Source organism: Panthera pardus, unplaced genomic scaffold (assembly GCF_024362965.1).
Source record: "Panthera pardus isolate Hobbes unplaced genomic scaffold, ASM2436296v1 HiC_scaffold_13, whole genome shotgun sequence".
Lineage (NCBI taxonomy): Eukaryota > Metazoa > Chordata > Mammalia > Carnivora > Felidae > Panthera > Panthera pardus.
Genome location: NW_026526688.1, coordinates 199,979,036 through 199,994,351, shown reverse-complemented (window position 1 = coordinate 199,994,351; position 15,316 = coordinate 199,979,036). Strand labels below are relative to the sequence as shown.

The window sequence follows — 15,316 nt, the reverse complement described above, 5'->3', positions numbered from 1 at the left end:
GTGCTCAGACCCCTCGTCGAGCAGGGCAGCAGGGAGTCTCTGACCAGGAGAGCAAGTGATCTTGGCAGGAGTGTGGGGTTGATGAGCGTACCAGGGGCCAGCGTAGGTGACACCACAGCCACTTTCAATGTAGCTTCACTCTGGGCTGACTTGGGACGTTGCTGCGGCCCCATGGGCAGAAAAACCGCACTTCCCTTAAGCTTCATGAAAGTAAACTGAGTCAGGAGTGATCAAAACACCTAGAAAAATATGATTGATTCAAATAAAGGGAAAATGGGGGCCACCCTCCTTGGCCGACGACATTCAAGGGCACCTGGGGACTTCTAAGGGGGTTGGGGGAAAGATTCTGGGAGAGATGGGGCTGCTGGCCTGGGGATGGGCTGAGGGCGCAGCCACAAGAGACCCGGGTTTAATCTCAGGCTTGTCACTGACCAGCATTGAGATTGTATCTGTCATCTACTGCCGGGTAACAAATGGTCCCCCAATGTAGCAGTTTGAAACAACAGCATCTGTTACCTCATACAGTTTCTGAGAGTTGGGAACTGGGCGTAGACGAGCTGGGTGTTTCTGGCTCAGGGCGCCATACGTGGCCGTCATCTCTGAAGGACTGACTGGGGTGCAGGTTCTGTTTCCAGGCTCGCTTACGTGGCTTGAGGCTTTGGTTCCTTGCCACACGAGCATCTCCCCGGGGCTGTGTGCAGCACAGAGTGCTCGCCGAGTAGCCGATCTGAGAGAGAGGGCACCCAAGCCGAAAGCCAGTCTTTCTGTAATCTCAGACGTGCCATGTTTTATTGGTCACATAGCCCGATCTTGGCACCCTGGGACAAGAAGGCGTGGGAGGTGGTGGGGGTCACTGGGGGCCATCTGGAGGCTGGCTACCACAGGGGTCCCAGCAAGCCTCTGCATGTCTCTGAGCCCAGGGTTCAACTATAAAGTGGTGGCAATTGATGAGGGAGCATGGGACAAGCTGAGGGCACAATACAGGCTCACAGCACCACCCCGCCACCCTCTCTCACCGCCCCCCCCCCCCCAGTGAAACGTGTGATATTCCTCAGACACTTCCGGCTCCCCAAGAACACAGGAAAGGGGTTTAAGTGCTTGCCGTGGTGATGTGGGAAACTAAGGCAAATGAAAAATTAAACTCCCTCCCTGCCTACAGCCCATTGGCAAGTCCTTGAAACCAGCAGAGTGACCTCCCTCTGGGAGCTCAGCTGCCTCGATGATGGCACTTGGCTGGGGGCAAAAGGGAGTCTTGGCTTAACATTATCCTGACTCCCCCTCCCCAGGAACCTGTGAGTCGACTTCAACATATAAAAATTCCTTTCGAAACTTCCTTTATCTCAACTCCCCCAAGATATACGCTGGCGATCATAGTCCAAGCTTCTGGCCCCTGATGCACATCTGAAGGGTCTCACGAGTGAGGTTTTACTAAACGGTAATAAATGGCGTTTTCCTATCAACAGCCGGCCCCTCAAGGTCCCGGAAACCTCGCTTCCAAAATTCCTTAGAGACTTACTCTATCCCTGACCCCCTCCCAACCTGAAGGTATCTGATCAGTCACCCGTCACGACCCCAGGGCAGCTCTTCCTGCCCACGGGTCCCGTCCCCGGGCTTTCATAAAATCACCTTTTTGCACCAAAGACATCTTTGAGAGTTCTTTCTTGGCCATCGGCCCTGGACCACCCCACCGTCACCCCCCAAACTTCATCAATGATAACACCGATCACCTAAGGTGTTTTTGAGAGACTCCAGGTGCTGACATCCACAAGGCCACCGTCACAGCATCTGGCAGGTGCCAGGTGTTCGTAGAGACCTAGTCAGCTGTCTCCCACTTGCTCTGGGCCCCAGTGCCCTCCTCTGGTAGGCTGACATTCTTGGGGGCTCTTCCGGCTCTGTGGAGATTGGCAGGGGATAAGCTGACCCCGTCTCCTCTGGTCTTGTCCGGCTTGGCTCCTGGTCTCCCGGTGGCTCTCAGCCTCAGGTGTGTGTTAGCCTCGCCTGGGAGCTCTCCCAAAACCCGTGGCCCAGCCCTCAGCATCTCAGGCTGGGATTCGGCATAGGAACTTTTTAAAGCTCATCAGATGACTCCACTAAGGAGACAGGTTATTCTGTGAATGACATAGGGAAACAGTCCTTCTGCAGAACCGTTTGCAGGAAAAGCAAATGATCTATAGATTTACTTGGAGGAAAGCTAAAAACAGCGTGTGGGTCCATTTGCTTTCACCACTTTGGGCAAGGAAGACCCGTTCACCCGTCTTTTTTTTGTTTTGTTTCATCCAGACTACGTTTCAGAGCCCCCTGCAAAAGTTAACCACTTGAGAAAAACTTTAGAAAGGCTTACCAGCTTCGAGAGTGGTATCCTAGCAACAGAAAAGCTTTTAGAGCTCGAAATAATTGCCCAAGTCGTGAGTGATTCATTTCAACCAGCCATGTCCTTTTTTATTAAAAAAAAAAAAAAAAAAAAAAAACACAAAAAACAAAGCCCCATTATCTCTACCTGGAGACTGTTAGCATTTTGCACAGGGGCCCACGCAGTCAGATGACAGGATGAATTTCACGGAGGGACTGAAAATCTGCAAAAGGCAGCAGCTGTCTTAGGACAAAAATAACAATGAAAATGGAAAAGAATCCATTAGCAAAATTATGCCCTCCCCCCCAAAAAAATCTAAACGTGAAAAATACATGTGAATGTTTGGAGCAGTGAATGAGTCATGTAATTCACCTGTAAAGCCGATGACCGTCTCATTCGTAAACGGGCCGAATAAGTTCACCTGGGAAGGATGCCCATTTCTCTCGGCAAATCTACTTGGTCATTCACGCATTCCCTCAGCAGACGTGTTCTGAGCATCTGCTATGTGAGCGGTGCCGATGCACGTGGCTCTGAGCTGGGACGCTGGACCCCAGCCGCTGGGACTCAAACCTTGGCATTGGAGGTGGCCGGAGGTCTTGGGGATGTTACCCACCCGTGCTGCCCTTCAGTTTTCTCATCTGCAAATCGTGGAGAATGACAGTACCCACCTCAGTGGTGCAGGTCAAACAAGAAAGTCTCTGCGTGAGTGGTCAGCGTGTCACCTGAGCTCCCGGGGAGCCCGTTAATGACAGTCCCTCTCACGGTCACCGAACGTTCCACGAAGCCCCGCTGAATGCTGCGTCTGGCCCCAGCCATCCTGGGGACATGGGGACAGTCTGTGCCTGTGTGGAGAATGAGGAGGGGGCTCACTGAGGAGGGCAGCAGGGGCTGCCTGCAGGAAGGAGGAGGGAGCAGGGGTGGGGTGGAGAGGACAGGGTGGGGGCTTAGCTGCAGCCTGAAGCCACCTGCCGACCAACAGTGCCAACACCAAGCAGGCTGGGCTAGGGGTCCGAGTGCATCCCTGGGCCCCTCGCTCTGCTGGCCAGTGTCTGGATTCCCTGCTGCTGTGCAGGGTGGGAGCACCCCTCCCACTGCACCAGCAGCCTCCCCCCTTCTGCTGGTAACTGGGCTCTGTGCTGGGCAGGGAAATCCCTGCTCCCGGCGAGCACAGGGTGACTGGAAGCGTGTGAGTGCCCTGCCCCTCGGGTCCTGGGGTTGCCGTGTGGCCCCTGACCCTCGAGAGCCAGGAGAAGAATGGCACGTGAGCCCCATGCGAGTCCGTGTGAATGTGGGGTTCGTGCTTCTGACGTAGCCTATGCTAGCCTGGTGGTTTCGCTCTGCAAGGCTGGCAAGAGGAGGCAGAAGCAGGACGCGGGCCTCTGTCCCTAAGGCCACCGCCCGGAAGGTGCCCGTGTTCCCTGCCACCCCTGGCCGGAAGTTAGGCACACGGCTGGGAGATGTGGTTTTTCTTGACCAGCTACAGGCCCGGCTCAGAGTCAGGCTCTCCTGCCATGGAGGGCACTTGGGGGGACAGAGCAGCACGTCTGTGTCTGTCGCCGCAGAGAAATGGGCTGCAACTCGTTCTTTCCAGCGCTTGTTCCCAACCCGCTCCCAGAGGGGCCCCCCGGAGCCAGCCAGAAGCCACCGCCATTCCTGTGACTTGCCACCAAACGGTCCCTAGAGGATAAGGACACCTGTGCGCGGTGTGACTGTCACCAGGTAACACGGGCCTGTTTCCTGTGTGCGAGCTAATGGATGACTGTCCCACGGTAACGAACAATGGCGACTTTCTGAAGGTGCTGACGGTGGGCAAGAGCTGGCAGATCCAGAGGGGAGTAGGGGGAGGGGCAGCCGGGCGGGTCCTGGGTGTGAGTTCAGCCCGCGGGCAGGTGCAGGCGAGGCCCCAGGGAGAGGCCGGGACACTTCCCAGGAGGAGCAGGGTCCTGACACACAGCCTGGCTGCAGCTACCGAGCTGTGCGCCTCTGCATGGCTGACGGGGGAGGCAGGGGGGTTGGTAAAAGGGGAAAAAGCCCCACTTTCGGAGATAAGAAGCAGTGAGCGGGAGGCACCTGGGGGGCAGTCAGCAGGGCAGTGGGTGCCGGGCCCTGGGGACTCGAGCTTTGTCACTGGCCCACATCCCACACCCCGTCACCCCTGCGTGGGTGCACCGGTCACCATCAAAGAGCCTGGGCGTGTTTTCGTCAGCCAGCAAGGGGGTGCTGGGGAGGCCGGGCCCTGGGACCAGCACCACGTGGGAGGGCTCCCTCCAGGGACAGAGTGGTGGAGGCAGCTGGGGAGTGAAAAGTGGGGCAAGTACCCGGGTGCTGGGTTCAAGGAGAAGCAGATCGGGACATCAGCGGAGGCCTGAGCAGTGCCTGTGGGGCAAGGAGTCAGGATGAAGGCCCCCAGGTTCCCCTTCCGCAGGTCCCAGCTGCGGGCGGGTGGGCCGGCGGGCAACGCTGAGCAGGGGGGCTGGTGATGAGGCCGCACAGGTAATGTGGGGATCGGGGAGGCGGGGGCCACAGGGCCAGCGGAATGCGGACAGCGGGGCTCACCCGGGGGCCGGGCCCCGCCGCCACGCCACCCAAGTACTCGGGGTGTTGACAAGTGCCTCCGCCTCCAACCCAGATAAGAGGGCAAGTTGTGCAGAAAGAGAAACTGGACCGTGGAAGCACCTTGAGGGTCCTGGGAGGAGGGGAGCGCGCCCCGGCCCTCTGCCCACTTCCTGCCACACACGGGCACGTTTGTCCCAGCCGCTCAGGGGCACCTGCCTCTGTCGGCGTGACACCCGGAGGCCCGACACCCGGAGACCCAGAGGCCCGACGTGACACCCGGAGACCCCACCCCCAGCGCAGACCCTCCCCGGTGCTCCCAGAGCCCTGGAGGATGTGCCCAGCGGGGGCTCGGACACAGCGCTGACCGACGGCGGGCTGCCCCCGGTTCTTTCCCCGCGGGCCCGAGGGACGGCCCCCAAGACCCAGCAAAATGTGATTTCTTGGTGGCCCGGGAGCAAGAGCAGGACGTGGTTTCCATCACAGCTCTGCTCCCCTCCTGGCCGAGTGACGCTGGGCAAGTCCCACCCCGTGAACCTGATCAATTCTCATACGCGAAATGGTGGTGGGGGGAGGGGGGGTTGCTGCGCGGGACCTGTGCGTGTCACCCGAATCACTTCACGTGAACACGGTGCCAGAGCCACGGCCCAGCTCTGTTTCGGGGGACCCTTTGCCCCCCGGCCGCCTGAGCTCAGCAAACCCCTGCGTGAGCCTCACACCCGGTCCTGGGCCGGGCGGGCGGTGGCCTGTTTATCAACAGAAAAAGCAGGACGGCAAGCGCATCAGGAAGCCTCGGGACCAGGCGGGCCAAGGGCGTTCCGATGTTTATGGCTCCTTGGAGGCAGTCCAACGAGGCGGCGTCTCGAACCAAACAGCTCAGAGCCGGCCAGGTGGATGGGAGGCCGGGGACGGCCTCTCCGTGTCTTACTGGGGCCCCGGCTTCGGAGCCAAGAGGGCCTCCCAGCTGCTTGTAGGACAGTAGTGACAACCCAACCTGGCCTCTGGGCCTGAGGCTGTATCTTCTGGGACCCCTGGCATCCTGGGCCACGCCCGAGGCCTTCCAGTGGGTGCCTTGAGTGATGAATCGGCCTCTGACCTCCCCAGCCCAGTCCCTCCCCTGGCTGTCAGAATGGGGCGCCCCCCGCCCCGTGCTCCCGGAGGCCTTCTGGCCCCCATCCTACCTCAGGCTGGACGTGCCTCCCTCCCCGGGCTCCCACAGCTTCCCGTGTCTGCTGGCAGGAGGGCCCTTCTGACCCAATCAGGGCCACTCACATCCGCTCTACGTGACTTTCCTGGGGGTGGGACCCGGGTTTGACTCCAGCTGTGGAGTTACAGCATCTGTTCAACATCACGGTGCAATAAATATTTGCTCGTGGGTGGCAAGAAGTGCGTTCAAGGCTCATTAGTTAAGTTAAATAAGGAATGTTTTAGGTACCGGCTGAACTTTCCTGGACTTGCAGCCCTGAGGAATTAGAGGCGGGGTGCCCAGGGGGCAGGGCTGCAGGCAGGTCAATAACCCACAGTTATTTTCATCAAGTTTACGTTTCAGAAAAGATAGAAGGGGTGCGGTGAGGGTCTAAAGGCACAGACCTGGGCACTGAACTTGCCCAAGGCCACAGCTGGGAGGCACAGGAGTGGGATTCACACCAGGCTGTGGGCTCTCACCTGCCGGGTATATTGCACCTGAACTTACAAATAACACATTCTTCACTTGATAGATTGGAGTCGTGCACAGCATTTAAGCTTAAAAAGGGTTTCGTTGCGAAGTCTGACCTAGCCCCGACTTTTGCATTCTGCAGATCGGGGCACAGGCCTGGGGACAGGGGTGTGGGTGGCCGGTCACAAAGGCGTCTGTGATGGGGGCAGGGGAACTGGGGTCCGATACCCAGTCTGAGGTAATCTCCGTGAGCTATCACCACTCCCTGCACCAAGCAGGGGACTCTGCTGGGGGCCGAGTGGCAGCGTGGTGGCCCAGGGGACAGATCTCTGCGCAACCCTGCCAGGATGCAGTGCGACCTCCTCACTGAATCTGTTTCCTCCTCTGGGCGGTAGGGCCGTCCCTGTACCTCCCCGTCCAAGTGCAAGGATCATAGGACGTCGTCTGCGTGCCCCCCTCTCTGGACCACCAGCGGTGAGCCTGGGAGGCAAAGTCAAACCGTGAATGCACTTTGTGGCCTCCCGACACTGCGGGGCCAGAGAGGGGGATGGGCTTTCACCTGTCCTCACTGCCCAGGGAAGAAACCCGGGAGCAAACCCAGCGCAGAGGGATGCGGCTTGGGGAGCACTTTCCAATGCACGGGATTTCAGGCGGACCCACGGACAAAGCAGGATGAGCCAAGGGTGCAGGGACACAGCTGCCACCTGCCATGGTGACAGGAGCCACGTCCACGGAAAACGGAGGCAGCCACACCCTGGACGGTTGGTGCAAGGTCTCTGAACCACAGAAAGAATGTAGGAAGGACTCCACGTTTCCCGACCTCTGCAAAGATGTGGACCCACTGCTCCCCGGGCGTCTGCACACTGGGGAGGAGCGGGGTGCCGGCTTTGTCCTCAACGTCGGGGAAGAAACAAAAGACCCGAGGGACTCAGACACCCGTCCCTGTCTGAGGGGGCACGAAGCTTAATGGGGGACCCGAGCCACTCCTCCAGCACCCCTAAACGGCCGAAGCCCTGATTACGTGACTATGGAATTATCATTGTGCGTCACTGAATACGGGACCCGGTGTCACAAACTTACTGCCGACGGGATGGCTCTTCCCAAACTGTGAGTCACGTGTATGCCATGCGATCACTGATGGGAGTTTCACGGGCGATTCTGGCCACGCACACGTCTCACCCTGTAAGGCGCGAGTGCACAGCTGGGCGGCCCCCGGCCTAGAGGCGGTGCCAGGGTTTGTGCCCTGGCAGGCGAGTCGTCGGCTACTGAGAACGTCCGTTCTGCTCTTTGGAACTCACCTGTACTTAGTTCAGTGCAAGTGTAGACACCTGTTCTCACGAATGTACAAGAAAACAGCTCTTTCAAATAAAGAAAAGAGTAGGTTTCATGAAATGCTTTTATTTTGGCTGCTTTGGGACCCTGACTCTGTTTCCTGGTGAACAAGGCAAAGCTTCTCTGAGCACCAGGAAGGGACACCCCAGGTTCCTCCCATTTCCTGATGCCGTGGATGCATCTCACAAGCTCACCCACTGCCCACTAGACAGGAAAGCCGCAGGGCAAGCCCGTGGGGCCCGGGGCTGCCGCCTCCCCCAGCCTCTGACCTTGGGAATCGGGCGGGGCCCTGACCGCGCGACAGAGCTCAGGCGGTACCCGAGTAAGCCCCAGATCGGCAAGCAGCTGTCGAGGCTTAGCAGTGACCAAATAAATAAGACATCCTATCACCGAATTTCACAGCAGCGCGTTTGGTTCTTTAAAAAAACAAATCCGACACGAGAGTAAACGGGGGAGGGGGGGCGGTGCTTGGAAGTGGAGGGAAGGGGGAAGGACTTCCTCTGTAACGTGCTTTCCAGGGCCCAGAACTGCCAGGCTGGAGGGCCCATCGGCTTCGCTCCGCAAGGTCGGGGCTGTGGGTCGAGACGGCATGCAATTTCCATCGTCATCGCGTTCCAGGCGGGCAGAGCCAAAGCTCACGGAGGTGTGAGCAGGCTGCACGTGACAAGCGCCACATCCACACACGTGCGTGCACGCACACACGCACACACACACACACACACACACTCTCAGCGTTAGTGCTGTGCCCTCTGGCTGGGTGGCCACACGCGGGCTGGAGGTCCTGGCGGGGACACGCGCGGACTCCCCTGGCCGGGGACGCGCCCTCACACCGCCGACAGGAACGGGAAGAAGAAGAAGTCGAAGGCGAACTTGACGGCGCCGTGCACGGTGCTGCGCCAGTCGCGCTCGATCTTCACGTGGCGCCGGGCGGGTGTGAGCTGGGCCATGCAGTTGAGGCAGCGGATGGCCTTGAGCTCGAAGACGGGCCACTTGCTGCCCAGGCGGCCCTCCAGGACGGTGCTGAACTCGATGAGGCTGCCCTGGCGCAGGCTGAGCAGCACGTCCTTGAACTCGCCGCTGGCCCGCAGCACGAGGTCCTTGGTGACGTCGTCCTCCTCCGGGCTGCGCGAGCCGTTGGCGCCGCTGTACGGCATGCCCACCGTGATCTCGAACTTGTAGCGGTCGAACTTCTTGATGTGGCAGGGGTGCTTGGCCAGCAGCTTGAGGCGGCACAGCTCCTCCTCGGCCGTGGGCGCCGTGCCGGGGCTGCAGGACGGGTAGGCCTCGCCGTACAGGCAGCGCATCCAGTCGCCGATGAAGACCGGCAGCACGTTGACGGCCGACTCGGCGCTGTTGTCGATGTCCGTCACGCGCACGTACTTGAAGCGGCCCGTCCACGTGACCCTGTGGCCCTCCAGGTGGCTGCACAGGATCTGGGTGCGGGCCATGTTGGTCTCCTTCCAGGCCCGCGGCCCGCACAGGAAGCCGTACTGCTGCCAGGTCAGCGTGGAGTTGTAGACCTTCATGCCCTCCGACCGGTACACGTAGAACCAGCAGAACAGCACGATGGCCGTGATCCACACCAGGATGAGCTTGACGATGGAACTCCGCGTCAGGGACTTCACCACGCCCACCACCGAGAAGTTGGCCTTGGTCCACCAGCGGAACAGCAGGGGGATGCTGCACATCACCACGGTGACGGCGACCTTGGTGAGCTCCAGGGACAGGAACCAGCGGGCTAGCTGCACCACGCCCATGAGCGCCAGGCCGGCCACCAGGATCGGGAGGGCGAACAGGAAGAGGAAGTAGCCCATGCTCGCGCGGATCAGCCCCAGGCCGGTGGACTCCAGCAGGATGACCACAGCGAGTTCGCACCACATGAAGCAGACCAGGTAGGGCACCAGGTAGCAGTAGGTGCCCTTGAAGTTCCTCAGCTGCGCCATGCGGAAGAAGAGATAGAGCAGGTAGACGTAGAGCAGGCAGGGGACGCTGACGTTCAGGACGACCAAGTGGCCGAGGGGCACGGTGACGAAGGTCTGGCCCAGGAGCTTCAGGTGGTGCCAGTCGAAGGGCAGGGAGGGCAGGAGGGAGAGCAGGCCAGCGGCCACCTCCGTCACCAGGGCCCTCCGGGTGTAGGGCTCGGCCGAGGTGCTCAGGCTCATGTAGCTGGTGGCCGTGAAGAAGACGGCCACCACGGCCAGCTCGGAGCAGGGGATGAAGTCCTTGCTGGCGACGGGGAAGGAGAAGATGACGAAGAAGACGGACAGCAGGAAGTGGACGTAGGGCTCCAGGTGGTTCCAGCCGAAGTTCACCTCGGCCTGCTCCACGTCCAGGTTGGGCTCGAAGCGCAGGAGCAGGCCCGTGAGGCTGCGGAAGCTCTCCCAGGCCCTGCTGTCCTGGAAAACCTTGAGGGTGCAGATCACCATGGAGACGAAGGACAGGTAGAAGACGACCAGGGGGACGAAGAGGGCGAAGAAGTCGATGGTCAGGTTGCTGATGATGAAGAAGAAGATGAGGGCGTTGATGTGGTGGGTGGGCACGATGGTGGACAGCCAGTGCATGCCCGCCCGGGATGCCATGTCAATCAGGTACTCCTTGATTTCCATGATGGCGTGCAAGGGGTACTTGACCACCTGGGGGGTGGAGACAAAGACGGGGCGTCGGAGGCGGGCGGGGACGGGGCCCCCGCTGCCGTCCCCGTGACCCGGCCGGCCAGCCTCCCGAGCTCTGCGCGAAGCTAACGGCTCACCCCTGGGCCCCTCGTCCCAGCGGGTCCTTCCCCAGGAATACCCTCTCCACGTGGTGACGTCCTCCCCATGCCCTGCGGTCTATACAGACCCTCCCTCAATTGCACCCAGGCCTGCACGTCCTGGCCCCTGTCCTCTGCACCCCCCTTGTGTCAGGGGTGTCCTGACACCCTGTGTGTCCCCTGGCTCCCCTCTCGTCCCAATCTTTGTCAGGGATTCCAGACTCTTGTGAGCCAGTGTCCCCCGTGGGACCCCGAGTCCCTGGGGGAAAGCACCAGGGCTTGTGACCTGATCCCCCCCACCTGCCAGCAAGGGCTGCCCTGCTGGGCCTCGGCCCCCCAGCCCGCTGAGGAGAGAGGAAGATACTTTCAAGCCCACACAGGGCTCTGAACACTCCCAGGAGCCGTGGTGGCTGTAGGGGCTCCAGAAAGAGCTCCCTGCAAACGGAGCCATGGGGGCTCACGTGAAAGGGGCCAGAGGAGAGGTGCTCGCCAGTGGCAGGGACCCTGAGAACCAGCTGCCTGCCACCGCCCACCTCCACACACCCACGCCGCTCAGAGCAGACACGTAACCGACGGCCACTTCTGCAATCTGCACCCAGTGGAGAGGGCAGGGGAGACCACGGCGGAGGCGGGCTGGACCCCACTCCTGCCTGGTTTTCTCTGCAGGACTCCCGGAGGCTCCCGGCCCTGCCAGGGCTCAGGAGGTGTGGTGTGGAGGGCAGGGGTCTGGGTGTGTCTGGAGGGGCAGAGGCGTGGACCCCAGACCACACAAGATCACCCACGTGTGGGGGCACGGAAGCCCGGCTGCCACCCAGAGCCCACCTCAGGGGCTAGGTGACGGACGCCCACCACTGCCCCGGTGAGGTGGGCACCACGGCCTCCGCCCATGCCCTCGGGACAGGCTCTCATCTGAGGATGTGGCTGGCAGCTACAGGTGACCAAATACCCTGGAAGCAACGGCATGGGGCACGTTCCACAGAGAAGGGGCACCCGGGCTCCTACAGGAGTCCATGGCTCAAAGAACGTGTGTATGCCCACACCTGTCTGTACACACACACACACACACACACACACACACACACACACACACCCGTGTGAAGGGTTACATTCCTTCTCACATGTCTGTGACAGCCCAGCTAGGAAATGAACAGATCGGTACCCCAGCTAACTACTCCCCCAGCTCCCCGGGGCTAGTGACCTTCCCAGAAAGCAGGCATCACACTCACATGTGACTGGGGACGGCCACCAGCGAGTGCTGGGCCCTGTAACGTTAGTCTCGGCGGGTACTTGTGATGCTTGGCAGGGGGCAAACGGGCGTCCGCGGACACGCACGTGCTCCGGGCTTCCCCTGAGGGGGCCCTTCTGACACAGAGCCAGGCTGGCTGGAGGTCAACCACCTCAGAACAAGTGGACCGGTGTGTCAGCGAGGCTGGCGCAGCCGATCCCTGGGGACGGGGGCCTCGCTAGCTAGTGGCAGACGGACTAGAGGCGTCTCCCGGCCGCTGTGGTCAGTGGTCATTCTCCGTGCCCTGCGGCTGGGACCTTGAGATGGGTCTCAAGTTCTCCCCCCAGGCTCCGAGCCACTCACACCTTTTGTTTTTTGCCCTTGAGGCCACACAAAGTGGTTGAAGGGAACTTTCAAGGACAATGAAGCTTCTCCAACCTAATGCCCAGCTTGTCCAGGGTGTCCGGCCTCTGTCGGCTGAGGCATAAGGCCACGAGGACCAGGGACCCCTTCCCTTTTAGGGTCCCAACTCTGTCCCCGGTCACTTCCATCCAGACCCTGCTCTTGGGGACCCACTGAATTGGGAAACAGAAAACCTTTCTGTAGACAAAGTCCAACAAATTAAAACAAGCTGTTCTTTGAGCAGGAAACAGATTTTTAAAAAAACAGAGCAGGGAGTCAATTCTACGACAGGAAGGTACAGCTCGCTCTGGCCAGGTCGGAGGTCGTCGGCCGCTCTGCTGACCCAAGAGGCCAGGGGTGTGACGACAGGCCGCTAACCAAGGGGCCCATCTGGGACCCGGCAGGTCACGCGGCAAGGCTCAGACCCCGGTGAGTTTTCACACGTTGGACCTCGCGATGACTGACGTGAAAACCGTGTGGATTTTACTGCATTTACTCTTACGACGGTTTCATCTGCCACAAAAGAGGCCCGTGCAGCCCGGGGCCTGGAGTCTGGAGCCTGCCTGTGGGGGCCACATGCGCTCACGGAGGCACCAGGCACCTCGCTGGGGCCAGAAGACAGAGCACACTGCTCTTCCTCTGCCTCCAAAAGGCTATTAAAAGCTGCAACAGCGTCCAGTTTTAGGGACACCTGCTAGGATTCACCAGCTCTTTTGCAAAAGACTTTTAATGAGACAAATTATAGAGGCATCCAAGTGCTCTGATGGTTTCAAAACCTGAAGGAAACTCAGAGCCCCATGTACTTCTTGTCAGAGTACTTTAAGTCTCTTTCCCAGAAAGGACTCTCAGACGTCTCCCAACACTGACAGTGACAGAATTTACTGTCCCAGCCAGGCTGCTTTGCAAACAGGCATCATTAGGGGGGACAGCGCAGGCCTGCCCGCAGGCCCTCCAGACTCACCCTTTCACCTCTGACCTTCACTGGCATTTCGGAAGCACCTCAGCTTGGCCAAGAACAACGGCCAGGGCCCCACCCCCCTTCTCTCCAGTTCTAAGGAAACTAAAGGCAACTATCTGCGAACACACAGCCCCAGCCTGTCAGAGTGGACCTTCAATCAAGTCGTGACCTCCCTTGGTCAAGCTCCTTGGCCATCCTGGCCTGCGGCTCGCCACAGCACCTGATCTCGGGGGACTCACGCAGCTCGCTGGTCGGTCCCGAGCGTGGCCATCGCGCCGGCCGCCCTGGTCTGAGCCTCTGCATCTGGGCTCCTAGCAGGTGCTACACCAAGCTGTCTCCGGCACGGGGAATCCCCACGCTTCCTTGTCCCCCCAACTCCTGCCTGCTGGCGGCCCAGCCGTCGCCTGCCCCTCCGCCCCACTGATGGTGATTCACCCCGGTTCCCACTCAGCTCACACCACACGGACGCTCGGACGACTAACGCCACGAGCTTCTCGATGATTCGTCTGCTCAGAGCCGCTCGTGCTGGGTCAGGCAGCCAGGCTTGCGGAATCACGGTAGACTCTGCAAGCCAGAGAGCTGACCTGGGGAACCGCCTGCACTGTGGTCTCAATGGCGTGACCAGGGAAGTGAAAGCTGTCACAGAGGGGCATGGCCCGCCATCCCTGCCTTCTGCACGTATTTGTAGGCCCCGTGCTTGCTCCTCACGGGCCTGGCTGCTCGCGGGCCGACAGCGGGGGCCAGAGTGTCTCCCTTCCGTCCAGCCAGCCCACAGTGGCCTCTCTGCTACTATGCACACTGCACTTGGCTTTCCCCCGAGCCCCCGCGGATCTGGGTAAACAGGGACCGGCAGGACCCTCACGGTCTCTCAGTACCAGCACTCTGCGTCTGGGGAAAGGCATCTTTGCAAAACCGACCTCCATTCCGTGCCGTAAACGGATCATTTTTCAAAATGACAAGGTCTCGGTGAGAGTCGGACTCCAGAGCCTGCCACTCTGCTGCCTGTGGTGTTCCGCGGAGAACGGCCCGGGGGGGTACCCGTGCTCGTCCGTCACACCCGCGCATGACCGCCCCACCTGCGTCTTGGGTTTGGAGCCTGAGTGCATGTGAAAGGCCCCTCTCTCGAGAACACACCCTCATGCAGTTATGGGGACCATCCCTGCGGACACACCTCCCCAGACAAGCGGCAGTCCCGGAGGCTCCCGTGTCGCAGCGGCCTCCTGCCCGTTCCTTCCTGCATGGCACCAGGCTGCACGGTGAGCGCCCTTTGGCTGGGCCCCTGGCCCCACTCACCTTCAGACGCAGGGGCAGGTCCTCGGGGCTCTTGCCCACCAGCTCATCGTCATCATCGTCCTGCAGGAACAGGTTGGCGGGGATGATGCCCTTGGCATACTTCTTGGTGATCTCCACGAAGTCATCCAGCGCTATGTAGCTCTTGGCTGGGGCACAAGAGAGAACGGCACAGGGTCCGCCCACACCGCGAGCACACGGTCACCCCGCACGGATGGGCAAGGCAGGGGACGGTGGCTGGGCCCCGGCGGAGGGAGGCCGAGCACACCAGGCACAAACCTCTCTGTCCTGGACAGACAGGCGGGCACAGACGGGCCAACCGGGTGGAGAGCGGGCACCCTGCCTCCTCGCCTTGGGGACAGCAGTCCCTCCTTTGAACCTCCTGCTGCCCAGCTCTCAAGACTAGGGTCTGCCCCCACCAGCCCTGCAGCCACCTCCTCTCCTTCAGCCCTGGCTGCTCCCAGCTCTGGTGATGGCCACCTGCAGCCCACGGCCCAGCCACCTGCCCCCCCCCTCCACTCAGCGTGCGTCCACTGAGGACCTACTACGTGCCAGGCACCGTGCTAAGCACTGGGAAGGCCTGGTATGTGCGCACGGACCCAGCGTGTGCACAAGTCTGGTGGGGTCGTGCTAAAGACAGATGGCTGCCAGACGCGACTGGCTGCTCCCCGGGACCGTCCTCCAGGCAGAGGGAGAGAGGGGAGCCCGGGGAGGTGCAGTGAGTGACTCGGCACAGAGATCACGATCGTGAATGGGCCGCCAGCCCCAGGGCTGCCGTTCGCCAGGCCGTGAGGCCTCCC

At 60.6% G+C, this 15,316-nt stretch overlaps 1 protein-coding gene across 1 annotated transcript in view; it reads right to left on the bottom strand.

Moving 5' to 3' along the window:
• Positions 1-7,938: 7,938 nt before the first annotated feature.
• Positions 7,939-15,316, bottom strand: part of WFS1 (wolframin ER transmembrane glycoprotein) — a 29,310-nt gene continuing 21,932 nt past the window's right edge. Inside the window, exons 7-8 of the mRNA XM_019453755.2 lie at positions 14,520-14,665; positions 7,939-10,525 (exon numbers count right to left, since the gene is read on the bottom strand). Coding sequence (XP_019309300.2) covers positions 8,717-10,525; positions 14,520-14,665 — 1,955 coding nt within the window. The 3' untranslated portion in view covers positions 7,939-8,716. The remainder of the gene's footprint in view (positions 10,526-14,519; positions 14,666-15,316) is intronic.